The sequence below is a fragment of the Catharus ustulatus genome, chromosome 14 (genome assembly GCF_009819885.2).
Source record: "Catharus ustulatus isolate bCatUst1 chromosome 14, bCatUst1.pri.v2, whole genome shotgun sequence".
Classification (NCBI taxonomy): domain Eukaryota; kingdom Metazoa; phylum Chordata; class Aves; order Passeriformes; family Turdidae; genus Catharus; species Catharus ustulatus.
In genome coordinates this window covers 12676165-12698242 of record NC_046234.1, presented here as the reverse complement: position 1 = coordinate 12698242, position 22078 = coordinate 12676165, and the positions used below count along the sequence as shown (strand labels likewise).

The 22078-nt window shown below is 46.7% G+C and overlaps 1 protein-coding gene across 4 annotated transcripts in view; it reads left to right on the top strand.

Annotated features, from left to right (window-relative positions):
* Nucleotides 1-22078, top strand: part of DOCK11 (dedicator of cytokinesis 11) — a 77487-nt gene that overhangs the window by 16517 nt on the left and 38892 nt on the right. For 3 of the 4 annotated variants that reach the window (XM_033072248.1, XM_033072251.1, XM_033072250.2), the window contains exons 3-22: nt 170-259; nt 932-1014; nt 2068-2137; nt 4358-4453; nt 7374-7508; nt 8500-8677; nt 9124-9203; nt 9605-9688; nt 11541-11681; nt 13293-13502; nt 13792-13914; nt 14891-14973; nt 16457-16579; nt 16761-16837; nt 17329-17513; nt 17673-17738; nt 17915-18007; nt 18409-18532; nt 20564-20685; nt 21094-21180. In XM_033072248.1, the coding sequence (XP_032928139.1) occupies nt 170-259; nt 932-1014; nt 2068-2137; nt 4358-4453; nt 7374-7508; nt 8500-8677; nt 9124-9203; nt 9605-9688; nt 11541-11681; nt 13293-13502; nt 13792-13914; nt 14891-14973; nt 16457-16579; nt 16761-16837; nt 17329-17513; nt 17673-17738; nt 17915-18007; nt 18409-18532; nt 20564-20685; nt 21094-21180 (2250 nt within the window). The remainder of the gene's footprint in view (nt 1-169; nt 260-931; nt 1015-2067; nt 2138-4357; nt 4454-7373; nt 7509-8499; nt 8678-9123; nt 9204-9604; nt 9689-11540; nt 11682-13292; nt 13503-13791; nt 13915-14890; nt 14974-16456; nt 16580-16760; nt 16838-17328; nt 17514-17672; nt 17739-17914; nt 18008-18408; nt 18533-20563; nt 20686-21093; nt 21181-22078) is intronic. The other variant, XM_033072249.1, reaches the window with a different exon arrangement.

Genomic DNA, 22078 nt, shown 5'->3' with positions numbered 1-22078 from the left:
TATCTTGGAAAATTTCCACCATTAACCCCTATGTTAATTTTGGCTGCATTACTGACACATAAAACCAAAATGACCCACTGGTGGTTTAGGCCCACCACATTTATTTAAAGTGAATGTCAAGCCCTGAAGATGGAGCTTGTGCTGAAAAAGTTTCTCCTTTTTCCTGCAGATCTCGGTGATCAGCCGGCAGAGAAGGACTGTCCAGTCAACGGTGCCAGAAGATGCTCTAAAGAAAGCTCAGAGTCTCTTTGTCAAAGAGGTAGGGGCAAAGCCCATCTAACACCTGCCTTCAGCACTTCACAGCCCTTGGACAGGATGCTCAGGTGTAGCCCCTGACCTGCAGGATTGCAGATCACTTGGCTTTTCCTTTGTGGAGCGCACTGCCCCACTGCACAGGAGAGTTCTCACAGGGATCTCGTGTGCAGAGTGTCCTTGCAGTGGGTTTTGTACACAGCCAAGGTGTGGCTTTGCACCACCTGCCTGACGAGGGGATCCACAACCTCCCTGGAGCACCTGGAGTGCTGTGGCTTTGTGGTGAAGTGCTGCTCTCCAGGACCATTCCCTTCCAGTGCAGTGGAACAAAAAGTGGTGCTCAGTGCTGAGTTAGACGTGCTGTGTTTCTGAGGACAGAAAACTTTTGCTTTCTGGAAAACAGTCTCTTCCCAAATCACTACTCCTTTTTTAGAGCCTTGGAGTGATGTAAATACAAAATGTAGCTTTGTGGCAGGCCAGATGCTGTGTGATTTTTGTCTCTGTGCTGAAAAGGTTCCTTACGAAATTCTGCATTGCTACACGAAACAAGTGAGGCAGCCTTGCCCATGCCCTTCCCGCTTGTGCTTACCTCACCCTGCAGTGTGTAACCTCTCAGACTGATGCTGGGCTTTGTTTTGCTTGCTGTAGCTTTCTAAGAGCTGTATTGTTTTCCTTTCAGTGCATTAAAACCTACAGCTCTGACTGGTTCGTGGTAAACTACAAATATGAGGAATACTCAGGAGACTTTCGGATGTTGCCATGGTGAGTGTCGTGCTCCCTTGGAATGCTGATGTGTGACCACAGGGCTCAGCAGGAGCAGTCTGCCCTTTCCCTGGTGCCTGTCCCACAGGCAACCTCTCCTCCTGTCACTGCAGGTTAGACCAGAGGTTTGTGTGGTCATGGCATTGCCCCTCAGCTCTGTCAGGGCGATGCTGTGTGGGTCAGCGCTTCACATCCCACCCACTGATGAGTGCACACCCCCTCCATTTGGGATGAGGACAGACTGCAGCCAGACCCACTGCAGAATGAATAGTGTTGGCAGTGTCTGCACATCCTAACCCAGGAGCCTCCTTGTCCTGCTGGGCTGATGTTCCCTGTGTGCCTCACACGGTGTTCCTGTGCCGAGCAGATTCTCCTTGTGCCCCTGGTACAGAGAGGGTGATGTGATATTGCTGCTGGTGCTGGGGAAATGCTGGGCTGTGCCAGTGCTTCCAGCTCCAGAGCTAATTGGGTTTTTCAGACAGGCTCATACATCTCAGGTTTCTGCTGGATTGTTATTTTCTCTGTGATGGCGCCTGCCCTGCTCTCCCTGCTCACACTCTGGGCATGTCTGGACCGCTGTCCAGGCTGCTCATGTGCTGGAAGCTCATTAAATGCTTTTTCTTCTTAATTGGATGTAGTGGGTCTGTTCTGAGGGTCTCAAGGGGATGTGAAGCAGCAATGGAGTCATACTGTTGATCAACTAATGCTAAAATCTGTCAATAATCTTGTAGTGTGATCTTGCTTCTTTTTTGTTAGAGACAGAAGATAAACTGAAGTGCTCTCTCTTTGTTCTATAAATGCAAGTCAGCAAAAACTGCAGAATCCAAGAGCTAACAAGAGAAAGCTAATTACAGACTGCTTGTACTTAATTTCCATGAAATGCACTCAGAACTTAGCTTTCCCCAGCTGTAAGGAGCTGTAGGTCTCTTGAAATCTGTCTTCTGTGCTCTGTAGCCTGCAGTTTGGCTGTTGCTTCTGGATCCAGCACCAGCTGCTGGCTCGTACAACCCTCATGTTCCATTCATTAAACATGAAAATGTGTTGTGATTTCAGCAAATCCTTTAGGCCAGACAAGATTCCAAGCCATGTGTTTGAAATTGATGAAGACTTTGAAAAGGATGAGGTAAGGAGAAGGTTGGTTTTTTGTTGGTTTTTAAAATTATTTTTATAATGTATTCCTGTTAAAAAGCAGGAATACATAAAAAAGTTAATTTCACAAAGCAAAGCCAGAATTCAGTTCCTAGGAGTGGTTTTCTGGTGAGATGCTCTCTGCTGTGAAAATGGGATCAAAAGTGAGGCAGTGATTTATTTCAAAGTATGATGAGATAATCTCTTGGAGCCAAGGGTCTGCTAAGTTGTCTGGAAGATTAGTCATATTTCTCATGGCTTTTTCCTTTGAAACAGAGCATCATAGGAGGAGGAAAAAAAGGAAGCCAAGTAGTTACTAAGGAAAACTCTTCATGTCCAGAACGAAAACTGGGCAGTCTGTTTTTCAGCTACACCGTGATTCTGGGGCTCTTCTCTTGGAGAGTTTTGTGGTTTACCACATAACCTGCAATTTTCCATCAGCCACTTCAACCCACCATGCTGGCAGTGTGTCAGTCCTGCTCTGTATGTTCTGTGCCAGGGCTGGGAGGCGTTGCCTTCCTCTGGATGTTGGCATCTCTGTGCTCGGCTGGCACAAGGGAAGATTTGCAGCCCTGGAGCTCCTCTGTGGGGGCTCTGCCAGCTGGGGCATCTCAGACCTGGTGGTTATTTTGGATGTGCAGATGCCATGTTTCCTGCCCATGCATATCTCATTGCTACAGAAGGGATGGGCAGTGTTTTTCTGTTTCGAGTACCATGTGCAGATTAATCCATGCATGTGATATTAGGAAGTTTTTGTTTATGGAGGGAAGGGTTTAGCCCAGCTGTTTAAAATTCCCATGGCACCAGTATGTTGCTGCTGAGGAACTTACAGAGGAAAAGGGAACTCTGTTGCAGAGTTAAAGATTTGAAGGGGCTGTTTCATGCACATATCTCAAACTACCAGGGTATGTCCCAGCACACCTCGAGTCTGGACTGCATTGGCTTCTTTATAAATGGAAATGTTTTGTCAAGTTTGACCTTAATATTTTTTTGGCTATGTTTTGGTTTGCATTACATCAGTAACTTGAGGTGCTGTCTCTTAAAAAATATCTGCTCTGGGCTAGAGACATTGCTGTGCTCTGTTATCAGCCTGCTTCCGAAAAAGCAAAAGGATAAAAATACACTATCAACATTTGGAGACCTTTCTTCTTCTGGCCAGGGTCCCAAATACTCAAACAAGAGAAGTTACTTAGGTTTGTTGTGGAGGAGTGTTCCAAGTGCTTTCACAAATGTTTTGACATTTATATCTTTTGGCATGGCCATATCTGAAGGGTTCTGTTACAGTTTCCCCACAGAGCATTTGCATTAGAATTGTGTAATGGAAATTCAAGTAGAAGAAATCTCTTGATGAAAAAGGGTGAATCATTATAAAGGAGAAATCACAGATTGTTTTACCCATGGAAATAAAGAATCAGAAAATTTACTCTGTAAGTTAGACATGAGAAGAGTGAAAGCCTGTCCCTTTGGATGCAGCAGGCTCTGTAATCCAGCCCTTTCATGGGGGCAGGCTGGGGCTGCCTCTGCTGCTGAGCCACTGGAAGCCCCAGGGTGAGACTTTTTCATCACCTTGGGCTCTCTTTCCCTCCTCAGTGGAGGCTATGCTTAGGTATGAATGAAGAGCCATTCTTTCTTTCTGGGACCATGGGACAGGAGCAGATGTCTGCTGTGCCAAGAGCTGCCTGGTTGGGTCACTTGAAATTTTGTGGTTTGATGAATGTGAAATCAGCCAGTTACATTTCAGTTATGTAACTGGGGTTTGGTGGTTTGTGCTGAAATATAAAATGTCAGAATGACAAAAGGAAATGTCAGAATAAGTTCAGAGTTCTGCATTTTGCAACTTCCTAAACAGACCATCTTGAAAATTTCTGTCTTCCCCAAGTTTGGAAATGCTGCGTAAGAACAAACAGGCCTCATTGCCTCATTGCAAAATCAGTGTACAGCTCTATCAGAAGAGATGTAATGTATTTTTTTTAAAGGTGACCCAATCTAGCTTGTTTTGACTCTTTATTGGAAAGGAATATCCCTGATTTTTTTTTGGTGCTAGTTCTGTATGCATAGCTGTTCCTGTTACACATTTAATCTACATGTCACTGTATTGCTGTAGTTTAAATGGTATTGCTTTCCAGGGTGGACAAATCCTTTGGTCCAAGGGGAATTTCCTGTGGGACATAGTTTGCCTGACCTTCTCTTTTTATCATTGTTTGCTGTCTTTCAGGATTCCTCCTCCCTGTGCTCACAGAAGGGTGGTGTGATAAAGCAGGGCTGGCTGCACAAAGCAAATGTCAACAGCACCATCACTGTTACCATGAAGGTGAGTTTGGTCCAGTTACTCGTGAATGAGGCATGAGGTGAAGTTCAGGCCACATCTCCAAAGCTCCCAGGAGCACAACAGCTGGATTGGGGTTTGGATGGACATCTGCCCCTCTTGTATCCCATGTGGACTGGAAAACCCAGTTTGGCAACAGTTTTTAGTCCTCTCCAGCATGTGAGACTGATGCACGTTGGACCATGACAGTCAAGCTAACCAGAAAGGTGAAGCACGTTCTAGTAAAGCAGGATTGTTTTGTGGATGAGCAGCTGAGGCCCAGGAGAGGAAGGCAACTGGGATAAGTGAAACAGCTGCCCTGCAGAGACAGCTTTCTGAATAGATGGTTTCTTTGCTGGTTGGAAACATGTAGAGAGGCCAGCTTTAAAATAAAATGATAAATCTTTGCTTTTAAAGCAGGGGTGATATTACTGCAGAGATGTAGCAGGCACTACTGACCTAAAAGCAACAGCTGCCTTGTCTCCTGTTCTCTGCTCTCTGCCTGTCTGTCTGCTGTCCCACCATGCAGCTGCCTTGTTACAGCACAGGGAGATTGTTAGGGAGTTATGCTCAGTGGTACAGCTGAGGGGTGGCTGCAGCAAGGCTGCTCTGTGAGGAAATATTAAAAAAATCTCCAAGAGCCTAACTGTTCCAAGGCTTTCAGGAGAAGTGGAACAGGAATGTTCATTGGGATAATTTTGAGTTTTAAGATGGGCTTGAAGGGGATAGACAGAAAAGGGTTTTCTGATCCTCTGCTTTTCCAAACAGGCTTGAAGCAACTTTTTTCCCTGAAATTGCTGGAGGCAGTATCATTTATGCTCCAAGTAGTTAGTCTGGGTCTGTTTTAGTCTGAGCCTCTGTTGGCATTGGTCTCAGTGCCTGTACCTCAGACCTGCCTTTCAGAGAAGTTATCTGCACTACACTGGCTACAGTTCAATTAATAAGATCCAGAATGCCCAGTGAAACTCTGATATCAAAGTTCTGAGAATCAGTAGCTGCTCTCTGAGCTGTGTCCTGCAAAACAAAACACCTGTAAGGCCCATGTGAGCAAGCTGAGGGCTTTGTCCATCCTCAGCCTTATCACCACTTGGAGAGGCTGCTGTGATGTGTCCACCCTGTGAGTGCTGGTCCTTGCTGAGCTCTTGGTGCCTCACACTGATCATGTGCAGGGTGTTCTGTGCAGAGCTGATCCACAAGCACACTCTCATTAGGCTACAGCTGCCACCCTGTTATTTATTTCAGAGCAACCTTTCCTTTGCAGAGAGCTGCCCTGGTTTGGCTCAGCTCTCCCTGTCTGGGAGTGTGTTGGTGGCCTGCACTGCAGCCGTGCCATCAGGATTGTCCTTCTGTCCTTCTTTGCCCAAATGCACTTCTCCAGTTCTCTAGCCATCCCTCTGCAATCTCAGTGCTCACCAGCAGTACCTACAGCCTGATCAGAGGGGATGTTCCCTCTGCTCACAGGTTTATGGTATTAATTTCAAATGATCATCATCTTCTGACAATGATTTCTGACAGCAGTGCTTGCACAGGGGGAAGATCACAGGAAGAGTGTTTGCTGTTTGATTCTGCATTTGCTTTTGAACAGAGTTCAGCAAATGCAAACTGTTTAGCATGAAATTCCATAACCACGAGGGGTATCAACCCTGTAATATCTAGAGAGAGATCTGTCATGGGTTTCTGTAGCATCCACTGCCAACATTCCTGAGATTGCTTCAGTGAAGTGCTAAATCAGTGTTTAGGCTGGATTAATGCTTCATGTCCTCAGCTTTCCATTATCTTTATGCTCTGTTGAGCTAAAGGTTTAGTTAAATCTTATAAAACTTAAAGTTCAACAATCCGTGGAGCATCTCTACAGCTCATTAGTCATCCAAATGATGCCAGAGGTTACCTCTCAGAAGGAATGGTTACAGTTCAGGGCACAATGCTCCCTCCCAGGTCTCTGCAAGTGAGAGGGTTTGCTGAACATGTGCTAGTGTCAGTAATGATAGAAGCAGGAAATTACTTGTAATTTCCCATGTGGGATGAAAAATTCTTCATAGATTGTTTATTCATAGATTTTCCAGGTAGACAGAACAGTAGAAAAACTTGCAGTGCTGCTTGGCCTGGCTTCCTTCATGATTCTTCTAACACTATAGCCAGCAAGTGTGAAATGCACCCTGCTCCTTACAGCATATGGTGCTACCACAATTGCTGCCAAAATGTTCTCCTGAATTATAGTCCAGTAGCTTTTGGCTGACAAGCATGAAGAAGGATGTTCAGAGATACTGGAGAGCGTTTTTTCCCTTCATGTAAATCAATAGTACAAACACAGGAACACTTCTCCCAAGATTACTGGTTCTTAATGTAAGAATTGGACACTAACCCAAAACCAGTTCATGAAAATAGGTTTGTATGAAAAAACTCAAAGCCACAAAAACCCAAGCAGTTGAATGGATTTCATTGTCCCTTGGCTTGCATTTGAGTGCTAGGAATTTCCACATGTCTGTTCCTAAGTTTTCCAGACAATTACTTTGTAATTCTATCTGAGGTCTGTATGAAAAAGGCTCTGGAAATACCTGCTCTAGGGTGGGATGGATCTTCAAGTAGCATGCTGATCTGAATTTACTGTGCAGCATTACTTTGAAAAGATAAATGAGGTTGGAGCCAGCTGAGAGATGAGCTCGCTCTAAAGCCCTGGGGCATTGCTTTAGATGGGCAAATTTACAATAACAACAAGGGCATTAAAATTAAAGAAGCTGATGGAAATCTCTCTTTGTAAAAACAAACCATATTCAAATGGGTGAATCTGCAACACTCCAGGGTCAGCAGTGTTCCATGTTACTGTATTTTTTCAATAGCAGGGAGGGCAGGTATGCAAACCATGGCCCTGGTGTGTGATGTACAGCACAATGAATACTTGCCTGAGCAAGAATTTGTATTTTTACAGGTATTCAAGAGGAGGTATTTTTACTTGTCACAGCTCACAGATGGCTCTTATATTCTGAATTCCTACAAAGATGAGAAAATTTCAAAAGAATCCAAAGGCTGCATTTTCTTGGATGCTTGCAATGATGTGGTTCAGGTAGGTGTCCTTTCTGGGTGGCTCTACGTGGACTTATGGGTTGGTGGCTCTGAGACAGGTCTGAAGGCATGGAATTGCAAACTAACCCAAAACTGGTCAGCTAAGCTGGTCAGTAGGCCAGTAAGTAAATGATATTACTTTATCTGGGTCACCTTCCTCCTCTAATTACTGCTTGCACCAGCTTCTTGTTTCTTAAGCTATATCTTGATAAATGCATGCAAACATGCAGTCCTTTGGGATTTAGGACCTGCTCAGGGCTGCAAGGTTTTAGGAGCAGATATTTGCACAGGTCTAAATCCTGGGTTTGCTCAGTTGTGCTAGAGTGAAGTGCAGCAGTGGATTGCTGCTCTGCCTTCTGCCCTTGCTGTCTCTGCAGAAGCTTCAAGCACTGATTGTGGTGCAGGGCGGCTTAAATTACCCCAGTGGTTTGCTTCAGCATGGATGAGTCAGAGCTGTGAGCTTCCATTTATCCTTCTGAACACAGTAAAAGCAGTAATGCACACACCTCAGTGATGGATGGGATGTACTTCCCAAGTTGCATCAGATTTGCCTTGGTTTCTGGTTGGAAAATGCTGTTTAAAGGCCAGGACAGCTCCCAAAAGATGCACTGTACCACTTGCTTTTTTAAGATAGATGCCTCTAAGCGTCCTGGAGTGCAGCATTACTTAGCATGCCAGACAAATCCAGTTCCTGGGTAAATATTAAAGGTCTGATGCCATCAGAAGGAGCCTGTTCCTGCCCCTTGGTGCAGTGTCTGTGCTTCAGTCTGACTTTCCATCTCTCAGAGTAGCTGGCCGTGGACCTGTGCCCTGCTCAAGCCACGCAGCCCCCTGTGATTGCAGCTGGATTGCTGTGTCAGGGAGGGTGCCTGCCTTGCATTGTGTGGTATTTCAGCTCAGGATGATTTCCAAGAGAGGAGCTGTGTGGCAGGTACTGTGCTGGGTTGTTGAGGGAAATGTAATATAAATCTCCTGTTTGTTTGTTTGTTCAGTGTCCCAAGATGCGCCGCTATGCATTTGAGCTGAAGACGATAGACAAGTACAGCCACTACCTTGCAGCTGAAACTGAGCAGGAGATGGAGGAGTGGCTGGTGACTCTGAGGAAGATCATTCAGAGCAATACTGAGAGTTTGGTGCAGGAGAAGAAAGATGCTGTGGAATCTGTGCAAGGTCAGTTTGTAAACAAACACCTCCCTTCTCCCTTGTCCAGCAGGATACGAGCAGTGTGCCTGAAGAAGTGTATACTCTGCTGTACTTAAAGCAATTACTCTGGCTGACACACAGTATCATGCAAAAGGGCTTAGTATAACACAGATGATGGTCTGAGAAATAAAAGTGGAGGGAAATGTGACCCTTCTTCTGGATGGGAAATCCATGGCAAAGTTTCAAGGCTCCTGGAAAATTGGCTCTGTGCTGAAGTTCTGCTTTGGACAGACCTAGCAGACTGTAATAGTACACTTTGATACTGGTAATGCATGGAAAAATCTTACTCCCAAGGAATGGAAAAGTCTCTGTAAACTGTTTCTGTGCTATTGTTAGCAAATACTGCAGGATGCTTTCTGGCAGAGCAGTGCTCCTGCAGTTGTTTTGAACATCTGTTTCTTGTGTCCTTGCAGATGATGAATCAAGCACGCAGGGAAAGTCAGAGAACATCCTGGAGAGCCTGGAGAGAAGCATGCATCCAGAGCTGATGAAGGTACTGTGTTTGCAGGATCACTCTCCCCACTCACAGCTACTTCTGTCCTTATCTGGGAGAGGCTTTTCTGCTTTCTGTGCCTCCAGCTCTGGGGGAGCTGGGCAGGCACCAAGCCCTGGTGGGGTCTCTGTTATCCCACCTGTCTGTCCCATGGAAGGAGCCCCATGGTTTGAGGCTGAGTGTTTCTCACCTCCAAGTGTGGTTGGCAGCTTCTGCCTTTTTCCTTCAGCACAGCCACATCTCTGCACTGCCCTTGCACCATGTCAGTGCTTTGCATCAGCTCATGTATCACAAAGGAAACCTGAAAAATAATTATTTTGTTTTGGCTCAGTTCTTTCCCTATAATGAGTGTTTGCCTCTGTGTGGCCAGGCACTAATATCAATGCCTTTCTTTGTCCTAGTATGGAAGAGAAACAGATCAGCTAAACAAACTGAGCAGGAATGATGGAAGACAAAACATCTTTTCTTTCGACCCAGAAGTCCAGGTAAACATTCCCACATTTGCCAGTTGAGGTTTTGTTCACTGTGTCCTGCCCCCCTTGTCCCCTTGCATGGCCACAGAAGCAGAAGCAGCATGTTTTCCACTGGAGAACAGAAGTGCAGCCCATATTCCTGTCAGTGGGAGCACAATGAGATGTCAGTGCTCAAATACCCAAACAGAGCCCTCATCCAGCTTTGCTGGAATTTGTGTGATGCACCTTGAGGTTGCTGGAATTCAAACCAGGTTTTCTCTGGGGCTCTGAGAAGTCCTCATGCTTGCAAGAAGAAGCAGTAGAAGAGGTATTGCATGGAAACCTGCAATGCTGCATGGGCTCAGCACATCTGGAGCAGGGAGCTGTGCTGGCAAAGCCATGGCAGGGGTTTACAGAAGGAGCCTCAGTCTTCAGGGAGTTATCAAATGCAGACAAACTGAGAAAACACCCTGTGCTGGTCTGGTGCACTGGAATAGGGGGTCATTGTCTATTTGCCTGTTTTCTTCTTGGCTTTGAACTTGAATTCTGTGCCAGGGCCCAGGTGTGAGATTTCAATGGAATGAGCTGCAATTGCTAACAGAGTTTTAGAGAGCTGTTCCAGGATATGTCATTGTTTCTGGTTCTCCTTCTGGTTTGGCATGTTCACACCTGTAAAATAGAACATTCTGGTTTAACAAGGAAATGTAATTAGCCTTTAAAAGGTTTAGCTGTACAAAATGAGCTTTTCTTTTGGCAATTCTTTAGAGTCTCACAGGAGGAAGATAAGCATCCAGGAGGCTTTTTGGTTTCTTCCCTTTTTTTTTCCTTTTTTTTTTTTTTTTAAGAGAAGCTCTGAGAAGCTTCCTATACTCTAGTCAGATAATAAAAATGGAAATATTACTCAGTGTGGAGCATCTAAGATAACTTCTTTTACCTAACCAAATAGGCTGAATTCATTGCCTTCTTTCAGAGCACTTAACTCTGGTGTGGGCCTGTTGGATCTGCTGTAACACCAGGCATTCAGAGTCTTTGCTCCAGTCAGTGCTGGTGCATGCACACTTGTGTGCCTGGTGCTAAGGAAACTGGGAACAGGAATGTGTACCTGCAATGTACTTTCCTGATGAAAAGAAAATAAGGGAAACAAAAAGACCTGCTGGTGCTTAGGGGTGTTTGATAGCTCTGTCCCAGTGCCCAGCACAATGGGTGGGTCAAAGGCTGAGGGTTTTGGTTGCAAGTGTGCCTGCTCTTAGAGGGGTGTAGATGTGGAGGCACAGCCCAGGTGTGGGTGTTCTGGGTTAGGAGGGAGGTTATATATATAATAATATATATTTATAATATATAATATATAATGATAATTGAGCCTGTTTGGATTTCCCAGCCAGACACTCTTTGCTGTTTCTATCCATCCCAATTATTGCTGTGCTGCTGGACATGCCTTCCACTTTGAAATGTTGTTCACAGTCCCCATGTCCCTCCTCTCTATTTCAAGCACAGGGGCTATCTCTAACCCAGCCATACTTCATGGTGGAAGATATTTTTCTTATTGTAACATTGTCTCATGTTCTGCTTTCTTCCCCAAACTCTAAGTGGTGTTTGGGAAGATTCCCTGGGTTACAGCAAGGCAGGAAGGAACTGAAATCATTCTGAGGTTTAGTTTGCTGTGCTCTACAAAATAGGTTGCTAAAAATTGATGCATACCCATGAATTCATATCTTGAATACCTCTGTGTAACATCACCAAATTACATTCATTTGTGAATGTCCTGTACCTTTTGGGCCACTTAAAAAAATGGATAAAGATAGTATTGGGTAATGTGATCCCTTAACATTATTCAGAGGGTTGTTTTCTTTTTTAATGAGACCAGATTTGTTTGTTTGCTGTCTAGAGACTCGATTTCTCAGGGATTGAGCCAGATGTGAAGCCTTTTGAGGAAAAGTGCAGCAGGCGCTTTGTGGTTTGCTGCCAGGACTTCTCCCTCAACCTCCTCGCTCAGCTGAGTGACAGGGCAGAAGAAGGACCCACCAATGTAAGGGGAGCTCCAGCATGTCCTGCTTTGTCTTTTTTTTCCTATCTCCAGCAAGAAAATACCTTGGTAAATTAATCTGTGTGGCTGAAACAATCCCATTTTGCCGTGAGCTCCAGTGGGACCTGGGCAGGTGGTGACTGCTGGCCTGGAGTCTTTGCAGGATTTGTTTGCCTTGGTATTTTGGTGTTCCAAAAATGGGTCTGGGGACAGGGTCTGTGCTGACATACCTCAGCCTGCCAGAAACTCAGACTGCTGGGAAACAGGGAATGGGGAGTGTGCGTCTGCCAAATTCTGCACCCCTGTGAAAGTCCTGATGGTAAAGAATTAAGCTCCATCTCTAAACCACTCATTGCTGTGTTTTATTTCATTTCCTCTAATGGTAAGGGATTTCCCTGTTCTGGAACCTTCTTCTGACTCCCAGCCTAACCCTATTCACAGCTACTTTATTATATGCCTTTGTTATTGTGCCAAAGTTGTGACTTAGCCTGAAACCTCTTGTATTTTCTGAGTCTCTGATGTCTGTAGACAGCTATCACATCTCACCTCAGCCTTTGTTCTGCTGGGCTGTACAGACCAGTCTCCTCCAGTCTTTCCTCCCAAAACAAATCCCTGCTGTCACATCCTGTGCTTGCTCTGGAGCCAGCCCATTCTGCAGGGGTGCAGGGCAGGCAGAGGCACCAGCACTGCCCCATCTCTGCTGATGCTGCCCTGTCTGATGCCTGGTACAATCACAAAGGCTTTTTTGTGATGTTTTCGTATTGGCAGCTCTGAGACACAACACCAGGCTCAGTAATTCCCAGCAGATGGATGCATTGCTAATAGCACAGATTCTTGTTATCCCTCCTCAATCAGATCCAGAGTGAGACTTAATCAGCACATTTTCAGCATTGATGTAATGCCTCCAAGTCATGCTGGAATGTCTTGGGCATGCTGCACTTTTATCTTCAGGCCTGCATTTTTATCTTTCCATGAATGCATCCTACTAGGATGTTTGAATTAGAAATACATGAATTATTGCCACTTGCCTGGTGCTGTCAAGGTCAGTAGCTACAAAGCAGTTGGCAGATTTTGCACATGCATTTCCTCAGCAGTGTCAGCTTTGTATTTGAGCTCTCCTGGCTGGGAGAGCTAACTTTCCTCCCTGGGATAACACCTGAGGAACATTTTGAATATCACAGTTGAGCCATCCAAAGCTGATGGACTTTGGAAAATAAATACAGTGATCTTTAGCAGGTGATCATAAACACTCTTAAGCTGATTTCTTATTGCAAAATGATAAACAGCTCCAATAAATTGAGTTCATATTTTCTTCCTGATTTCGTACTTCACCATTTATGTACAAATCATATGGCTCTCATTCTTTATATTTCATATGGCTTTGTTCAAGCTGACTGGATCAAAATGCAAGAAGGTGCAGGAAAAAATGGATCTGTGTATTTATAAAGCAAATAAACATGGACTGTGTGTCACAGTTCTGTAAAATGCTGGTGTACCAAACTGAAGGAACAAACAGAAACAGAAGGTTTCAGTTTCCTTAAAGAAGTGCATGTTGATATTCTTGAGCCTGTGCTGTGCATTTCTTATGACACACATATTCAATAAAATTTCCAGGTTGAGCCTTTTTTCCTAAGCTTGGCATTATTTGACCTGAAAAGTAATTGCAAGATTTCAGCTGACTTCCACGTGGACTTGAACCCGCCCTGTGTCCGGGAGATGCTGCAGGATAACTCGGAGCCCAGAGCAGAGGGCACCCAGGGACACTGTCCTGGCCAGAGCTTTGTGCATGGGGTCCCTGAGTCCTGCCTGCACTACATCAAACAGGTGACTCTCTCCCTTTCTCCTCATTCTGTGTCACTGCTGAGGCTTTCCAGTGGCTTTGAAGTGTGTTGTTATCACTGTGTGGTGACCAGAAGCCAGCTTTTCTCTTGGGCTTTGATTGGTGTCAGAGTTGCCATGCAGGGCTCACTGGCAGTGCCAGGCAAAGCACCAGGGAGAGTTTCCCTGGTGAGCCCCAGTGGTCCATGCCCAGGGCAGGGGTGTGGGGTGTGGATAGGGCAGTGGGATGGTCAGTGCACACTGCTGGGTGACAGCTGCTGCCTCTCTCTTTCAGGGGGTGTTCTCCGTGACCAACCCGCACACTGAGATCTTCCTGGTGGCCCGTGTGGAGAAGGTGCTGCAGGGCAGCATTGCCCACTGTGTGGAGCCCTACATGAAAAACTCGGACCCAGGGAAGGTACTGCCTGCCTGGGGCCATGGGAGTGTCTGAGGGATGCTATCTGCTGCTGCAGGGACTAGAGTGGGCTGTTCATGGCTTGTTCTGCAGCTCTTTGGTTTCTTTCTGGCAAATACAGTCTCTGTCCATTCTGTTTGCACTGTTCCCAGGCTGGCTTCAGTTGGGCTGTCTTGGGAGACTTGATTTCTTCCCCAGGAAAGAGGCAGAGGATTTTTAGAAAGAGCCAAGCATTTGGGGCCAGACCTTTTCCCATTACACTTCAGCAAGCCAAAGCCTGGGCTGGCAGGAAAAAGTGGGACACTTCATCCCCAGAATGAAGTGTCTGCATGGAATCATGGATTCCTTTATCTTGGAAAACCCCTATAAAATCACTGAGTCCAACCACTAACCCCACCACTAAACCATCCCTAAGCACCACATCTACATGTATTTTAAATACCTCTACCACTTCTCTGGGCAGCCTGTTCCAATGGTTGAAAACCCTTTGAGTGAAGAAATTTTTCCTGACATCCAAGGGAGAGGCCCTGTTGCTGGCTCCAGCATCAGTCTCTGCATTCAGGTGGAGCTAATGCTGCCTTGTTGCAGCCAGTCAAGACTAATTCCTGAAAAGTCAATTACAGAATACCTGGTAGTGGTGGCATTCCCTTGGCACACTTTGTAAGTCTGTATAGGGTGAGCCAATTGCAGTCAGTTTTGGAAAATAAACTGATGCCCTTTGGCAAATAGATCACTAATATCCTGACAGTTCAATCCTGAGGGGGTTTAACATGACTGCCCACAGGGTTTGCTATTGCTTTGTGAGGTGCCAGCTGTAGGTGGTGGGAAGTGGCAGACAGGGCTGTCTGTCAGCTGCTCTGGTGCCTGGGGAGCAGACCGAGAGATGCTCCTCCCTGGAGGCTGCAGCACCCTTCACTGCTGCTCTGGGGCAGCATCAGGGTCCTGGCACACACTGACCTGCCTCTCTCATGTTTTGCAGACTGCCCAGAAGGTCCATAAGGTGGCCAAGCAGGTGTGCAGCCGTCTGGGGCAGTACCGGATGCCCTTCGGCTGGGCTGCCAGGTCAGTGCCTCGGGCTGGGCTGTGCCACAGTGGGAGCTGCTGCTGCTGCTTGTGCTGCTTGTGCTGCTGCTGCTGCTGCTGGGAGTGACCTGGGACACAGCTGGGCAAAGGGCCAAGTGACTGAAGTCAGTGACGTTGCAGCTGAGAGCAGAGTTTGGCTCCAACTCCCAAGAAAGAACTGGGATTGGCCTGAAATGCTCTATCTAGAATTAGAAACAAAATATTAAAAAGTAAACAGTTCTAGGACTGGGAAGGCAGTAACCTTCCTACTGACCTGTACCTACTGCTATTAGGGCAGGACATTCCTGGGGACAAAATACACCATCCCATGCTACCAAGGGAATCACTGCAGAAATTTCCTCCTGGCACTAGCCATTGCTAGGGACAGGATGAGAGCAGAGGGTTTCCCAGCCTGGCAGTGGCAATCAGGGTTTGTTTTCTATCTTAAACTCTGCTTTAATTAATGTTCTTGGGAATGGCTGGAGGTAGTGATCCCATTCCCTTGCTGTTCTTTTACTGGGACTGATATGTCAGTGCTGGCTCTCTTAAATCTCACTCAGAGGAAGGCAAGATCACCTACTGCCTCCTAGTGCTAAATTGTATTTTGGTGCTGGCAAAAGGGCTGGGAATGACATGGGAATACAGAAAGCTGTCACAGTGGGCTGGAGTTTGGGGGTGTACCACTTGCCATGTGTGTTCTTGAGCTGGATGTTCCTGTGGTGCTGGCTGCTCATCGTTGGGATGGTGGTTTTGGGGTGCAGCTGGATCCTGGGAGCCAGCACTCAGCCCTCTTCCAAGTGGACCCTCAGTCTAATAGTGGGCTCTGGGTGGGAATTGACTTAGACTGGCTTCAGGTTTGTTCCTGCAGCTCCAAAGAGCTGAGTGGGCTGGTGTGGGGAGCTGTGTTGCTCTGCATCCCTGGAACATTTTCCCTGTGGGTTTCAGAGGAAAGTGTTTGCACAGAAGGGGAGTGAGATGCTTTAATGTTCTTTCTATACTCAGACAGCCACTGTTTTCAAGGGCAGAGATGCTGGTGTTCATCCAGGGCAGAGTCCAATCTCCTGCTGTGGCTTCAGGAGGAAGTTGATGCCTGTCCCCAAACTGGTTTTTATTGCGCACTCCTTTCCTAGGAGGATTTCTGTGCTCTGACCCCATTGCAAGTGGGGAGATGCTTTACCACTTGGTGTTAGTGAGAGGGGATAGAAGGATGTTTATGGCTGTGGACCAAGCTTGGAAGTGGGCTGAATGTGTCCTGACCTTGCTGGAGAGGGGGGAATGGGTAATGATGTGATTTCATATTGCAGCCTGGGTGGGTCTAAGCACCACGTCAGGGTGGGAGAGCAGTCAGGTCTGAGGTTCTGGGAGCAGTCACAGGCCAGTGAACCTCTTGCCTGATGAACTGCCTTTCAGATCTGTCAAAGACCTCTGTATAGTGTCTGTATATTTACCAGCATTTGGAAAATACACATCTTCTTTTCTGCAGACCAGTTTTCAAAGACTCCCAGGGCACTCTTGATGCTGATGGAAAATTCTCGCCCCTGTACAAGCAAGACAGTGGCAAACTCTCAAATGAAGATATGCTGAAGCTTTTAGCTGAGTATAAGAAGTAAGTGTGAGAGACTGGTGCAGGGGCTGGGCATGCATTTTAACATACATTTTTAAACAGTCAAGTGTAAGCATGAGATGACAATTTCTGAAATACTTGGAGGGTAGCAGAAAATGCTGATGATTTGCTCAGCACCTGAACTTTCAAGGTTGACACTCTTGTTCCTTTCTCCCTAACACAGACCAGAGAAGACAAAGCTGCAAGTCATTCCAGCCCAGTTAAATATCATCATCAAAGACATCCCACTAGACTTCACAAGTAAGAATCTTGGATCTTAACATAAATGCTGATGACCTGAGCCTCAGGAGTTGATGCTTTTAGGGGGGATTTTACTCTTTCATTAACAAGGGCTGCTATGAGAAATGAGTAATTCAGCACAACCACTGACTTGTAAGTCTTTCTGATGCCTTCTGTGGAGGAGATGTGGTCCAGGTGCAGAGATTAACTGAGGGATTGATCTGCTTTACAGTTTGGCCATCACATCCTAAATCCAAAGGAAGCCAGCTGCCTGCCTTTGCACCAATCTCATATGACATTTTTGATCCATAACATTGTAGGGCTTTACAAACATGGTCAGTGTAATTCTTTACCTTGCATTTAAAGAAACAGAAACAAAGAAAGGACTTGTGATATGTTCAGTGTTATTCCGTGGGCTTTTGGCAACTTCTGTCACAGGTTATGTAGGCTAATCTCCTGTCTGAAAGGCTTTTCTAGTGGACCTAATTTTTTCTGTTCTTATTCTCTTACAGATTGTTTCACAGCTTCTTATGTTCCTATAAAACCTTTTGAGAAGGGCTGTGAGGACGTTGCGGTTGAAGTGGAGGAGCTTGTCCCAGAAGTTGCCAAATACTGTTACCCCTTCACTGTCTATAAAAACCATCTCTATGTCTACCCCTTGCACCTGAAGTATGAGAACCAGAAGGTGTTTGCAAAGGTGAGGGACCTGGGGAGTCACATGGGGAGTGAGCTGGGGAGAGATCTTGGGAAGGACCTGGGCAGTGATCTGGGAAGGGAACTGGGGAGGGACCTGCAGCCAGCTTGGTGTGGGCTGGGGTGATGCTGCTGCTCATCCTCCTGTTCTCCCCCATTTCAGGCAAGGAATATTGCTGTCTGTGTTGAGTTCAGGGATTCAGATGAAGCTGATGCCAGGCCATTAAAGGTGGGTTGATGTTACCTGTTAATGGGGCTGCCGTGTGGCCACTGCTGGGTGTTCTGTACCAGCCAGGCTGAGCAGGGCAGGAGAAAAGCACCGAGTTTCCATGATCACTGGTGTAATTTGGCCAGCTGATTTAGGGTGACAGGACCCTGAATTCAGCTCTTCTTTTGTGTTTCCAGTGCATATATGGCAAGCCCGGGGGCCCTCTGCTGACCACAAATGCATATGCTGCTGTGCTGCATCACAACCAGAGCCCAGAGTTCTATGATGAGGTAAAAGCAAAGTGTGGGAAACAAACAGCAGATTTTCCTAGATGCCACAATGCCAAGGGGCTTTTCAGGATACCTCTTTTTCCAGGGCTGGGTGAAATATGGGTAAAGATATCAGCAGCCCTTTGCCTCAGCAGAAGGGCTCAGCAAAGCCAGAGCCTTTGTCAGTTTTTAATGTCAGTTTGTTTTCTGCTGTCTTTACTGTCACGCTTTGTGCACTCCAACCACACACCCCCATTAATATGTAATGTTGCAAATGTGATGAAAATGTTAGGAGTTATTTAAGATGGGTAAGAATGTGTCTTGTGTATCTGCATACAACATAACATTTGTGAAATGAAATAGAACTAAAATATTACTCCACAACTAAAAATACAGTCTGATCTATCATGATATCATTTTAGATTAAAATTGAGCTTCCAATTCACCTCCATCAAAAGCATCATTTGCTTTTCACCTTCTATCATGTCAGCTGTGAAATTAATACAAAGGCAACATCGAAAAAACAAGACACCGTTGAAACTCAAGGTATGTTCAATGCTTAAATTACTTCTGTTGGAGTGTAAAAGCCCAAGATAAAATAAATGTAGGGACATGAAAAAAATGTGATTAACATACCAATCTATGTGAATTTTCTTTTCTAAAAGCAACCTAATATGAAGTTGCAGGTCTAAAATGGAATAAACGCCATGGTTTTAGTTTATATTAAAGCTCAGATTTGTGCTGCAGTCTGACAGCTCTTCCTGTGTGTTCCTGACTTGACTTGCACAAATGTGCTGTTGTCAGGCAAGTCATCAATAAAATCTTGCTGTGAGATCAGGGTCCCAGGGGCTGATCCTGCCAACACAAGGCATGAGCACACCTGGGTCCCACTGGCTGGGGAGCCTCTCCCTTCATGCAGTGCTCAAAGGAGCCTCATCGTGGTGCACAGCCATGGCTCACACACTGCTCCTGCCCTCACACCCACTCCTGCCCTGTGCTGTGGCTGGATTCTTTCACCAGGTAAAAGGTGCTTTAATGACACTGGTGTTGATCCTTGCTGAAGCCACTTGCACAGCTGCAGGTTTGGACTTCTTGAGGTGAGACAGAGCTCTGTGAGCTGGGCATGTACCAGAGTGTGTGTGCTCACTCTGACACAGCTCTGTGAGCTGGGCGTGTACCAGAGTGTGTGTGCTCACTGTGACACAGCTCTGTGTGAGCTGGGCATGTACCAGAGTGTGTGTGCTCACACTGAGAGAGCTCTGTGAGCTGGGCGTGTACCAGAGTGTGTGTGCTCACTGTGACACAGCTCTGTGTGAGCTGGGCATGTACCAGAGTGTGTGTGCTCACTCTGACAGAGTTCTGTGTGAGCTGGGCATGTACCAGAGTGTGTGTGCTCACTGTGACACAGCTCTGTGTGAGCTGGCCATGTACCAGAGTGTGTGTGCTCACTCTGACACAGCTCTGTGTGAGCTGGGCGTGTACCAGCGTGTGTGTGCTCACTCTGACACAGCTCTGTGAACTGGCCATGTACCAGCGTGTGTGTGCTCACCCTGACAGAACTCTGTGTGAACTGGGCATGTACCAGAGTGTGTGTGCTCACTCTGACACAGCTCTGTGTGAGCTGGCCATGTACCAGCGTGTGTGTGCTCACTCTGACACAGCTCTGTGAACTGGCCATGTACCAGCGTGTGTGTGCTCACTCTGACACAGCTCTGTGAGCTGGGCATGTACCAGAGTGTGTGTGCTCACTGTGACAGAGCTCTGTGTGAGCTGGCCATGTACCAGAGTGTGTGTGCTCACTCTGACACAGCTCTGTGAGCTGGCCATGTACCAGAGTGTGTGTGCTCACTCTGACACAACTCTGTGTGAGCTGGCCATGTACCAGAGTGTGTGTGCTCACTCTGACACAGATCTGTGAGCTGGGCATGTACCAGAGTGTGTGTGCTCACTCTGAGAGAGCTCTGTGTGAACTGGGCATGTACCAGCGTGTGTGTGCTCACTCTGAGAGCTCTGTGTGAGCTGGGCATCTACCAGAGTGTGTGTGCTCACTCTGACACAGCTCTGTGTGAGCTGGGCATGTACCAGAGTGTGTGTGCTCACTGTGACAGAGCTCTGTGTGAGCTGGCCATGTACCAGAGTGTGTGTGCTCACTCTGACAGAGCTCTGTGAGCTGGGCATGTACCAGAGTGTGTGTGCTCACTCTGACACAGCTCTGTGAGCTGGGCATGTACCAGAGTGTGTGTGCTCACTCTGACACAGCTCTGTGTGAGCTGGCCATGTACCAGAGTGTGTGTGCTCACTCTGACACAGCTCTGTGTGAGCTGGCCATGTACCAGAGTGTGTGTGCTCACTCTGACACAGCTCTGTGAGAGCTGGGCATGTACCAGAGTGTGTGTGCTCACTGTGACACAGCTCTGTGTGAGCTGGGCATGTACCAGAGTGTGTGTGCTCACTCTGACACAGCTCTGTGAGCTGGGCATGTACCAGAGTGTGTGTGTGCTCACACTGACAGAGCTCTGTGTGAGCTGGCCATGTCCCCAGTGTGTTGCTGACCTGCTGCCATGGTTGCCTCTGCAGTGGGGTTCTCCTGGGCGCCGCTGCTGAAGGACGGGCGGATCCTCACCCTGGAGCGGCACCTGCCCGTGTCCTCCTGCCTCCCCCCTGGCTACCTGGGCCTTGGGGACACTGACTCACGGAAGGTAGGAAGGCCATCTAAAAGGGATTAAATGGAAAAGGAAGAGGAAGGTTCAGCTTTTGTTACCACTGCAAATTCTGGGTTTCTGTTGGTGCTTTGCTCAGGTGAACAGATCTCTGCTGCAGAGCACCCCCAAAGCTTGAAGTTCTTAGGGATGGGAGGCAGGACACCTTCTAGTCCACTTTTCTCTGGCTGTGCAGATTGCAGAGGGTATTCTGTGGTGGGCTGGGCTGTTGCAGATGGCAGAGAGCAGGAGAGGGAGCCCATGCTCTGTGTGCATGTTTTCATGGGGAGGTGGTGTTTGTTGAACCCTTTCTTCCACCCCAGCCAGTACCTTCTGACCAGGTGTCTGCACAGAGCCACCTTCCTACCACAGTCTGAAACCAAGTACTTGGATGTTGTCTGTTCACAGCAGCCCAGCGTGGATGCAAAGTGGGTGGATGGAGCAAAGCCACTGTTTAAAATCAGAATCCATTTGGACTCAACCATTTACACCCAGGTAAGTCAAACACCTTAAAACCTTCCAGCACAAATGCAAAGGAAGAAACTACTGTGTCTCTACTACAGCTAAGCCATAGGTGGTGTGGGAAAGAGAGCCCTGGTACCTGGTTTGCAGAGCAGCACTGAGATCCTTCTGAAGCAGCATGGCTGGGATCACTTGCAGGGATCTGCTCCTTGGCTGGATGAGATAACTGTGTGATGGAATGAGCCTAGGGACAGGCTGATGTTTCCTTGGCCAGTTGCAATAGCAGGACCAAGGAAACATTTGAGCAAATGACCTGCTTCAGTGATGCAAAAGAGATAACTGGTGGATGTGAGAGGTTTCCCCAAATTGTAGAATCATTAACATTGAAAAGACCTCTAAGATTGTCAAGTCCAAGCTGGTATTAGACTTTTTATTAAGTTTTTTTATTTAAAAGTTCCCAATGAACAGCAGACACAATAAAACAGTCCTTATTTCAAAGGTCTCCCTTTGAAAACAGTTCAGGCTGTTTTACCAAGTCCTGGTGTGTTCTGCTGTCTTATGGTAGTGGTGGACTTCCCTAAGTTCCATGTGATGTGCAGCAAATATCCCAGCACATTCTCTAGGGCACCTCCTGTCAGCCCTGCTCCTGGGGGAATGCCCTTGGCTGGATGTCATCAGCTACATTTACATTCAGAGCAAATGGCTTTCAGCATCTAATTCTGTTTTGGAGATTTACTGATTCTGTATTGCACTGAGAGCAGCACAGTAGTTGTACTTCCCACCAAATTACATTTCCAGATGCTTTTCAGACCTAAATAACCCAGTAATTAAATCTAACCTTGAAGAAGGAGGGAGAGTAATGGGAAGGAGAGTCTGCCTCAGATGGGCAGTAGGAGGCTGTGATGCAGGTGGTGAGGCAGTTTCTGTGAGC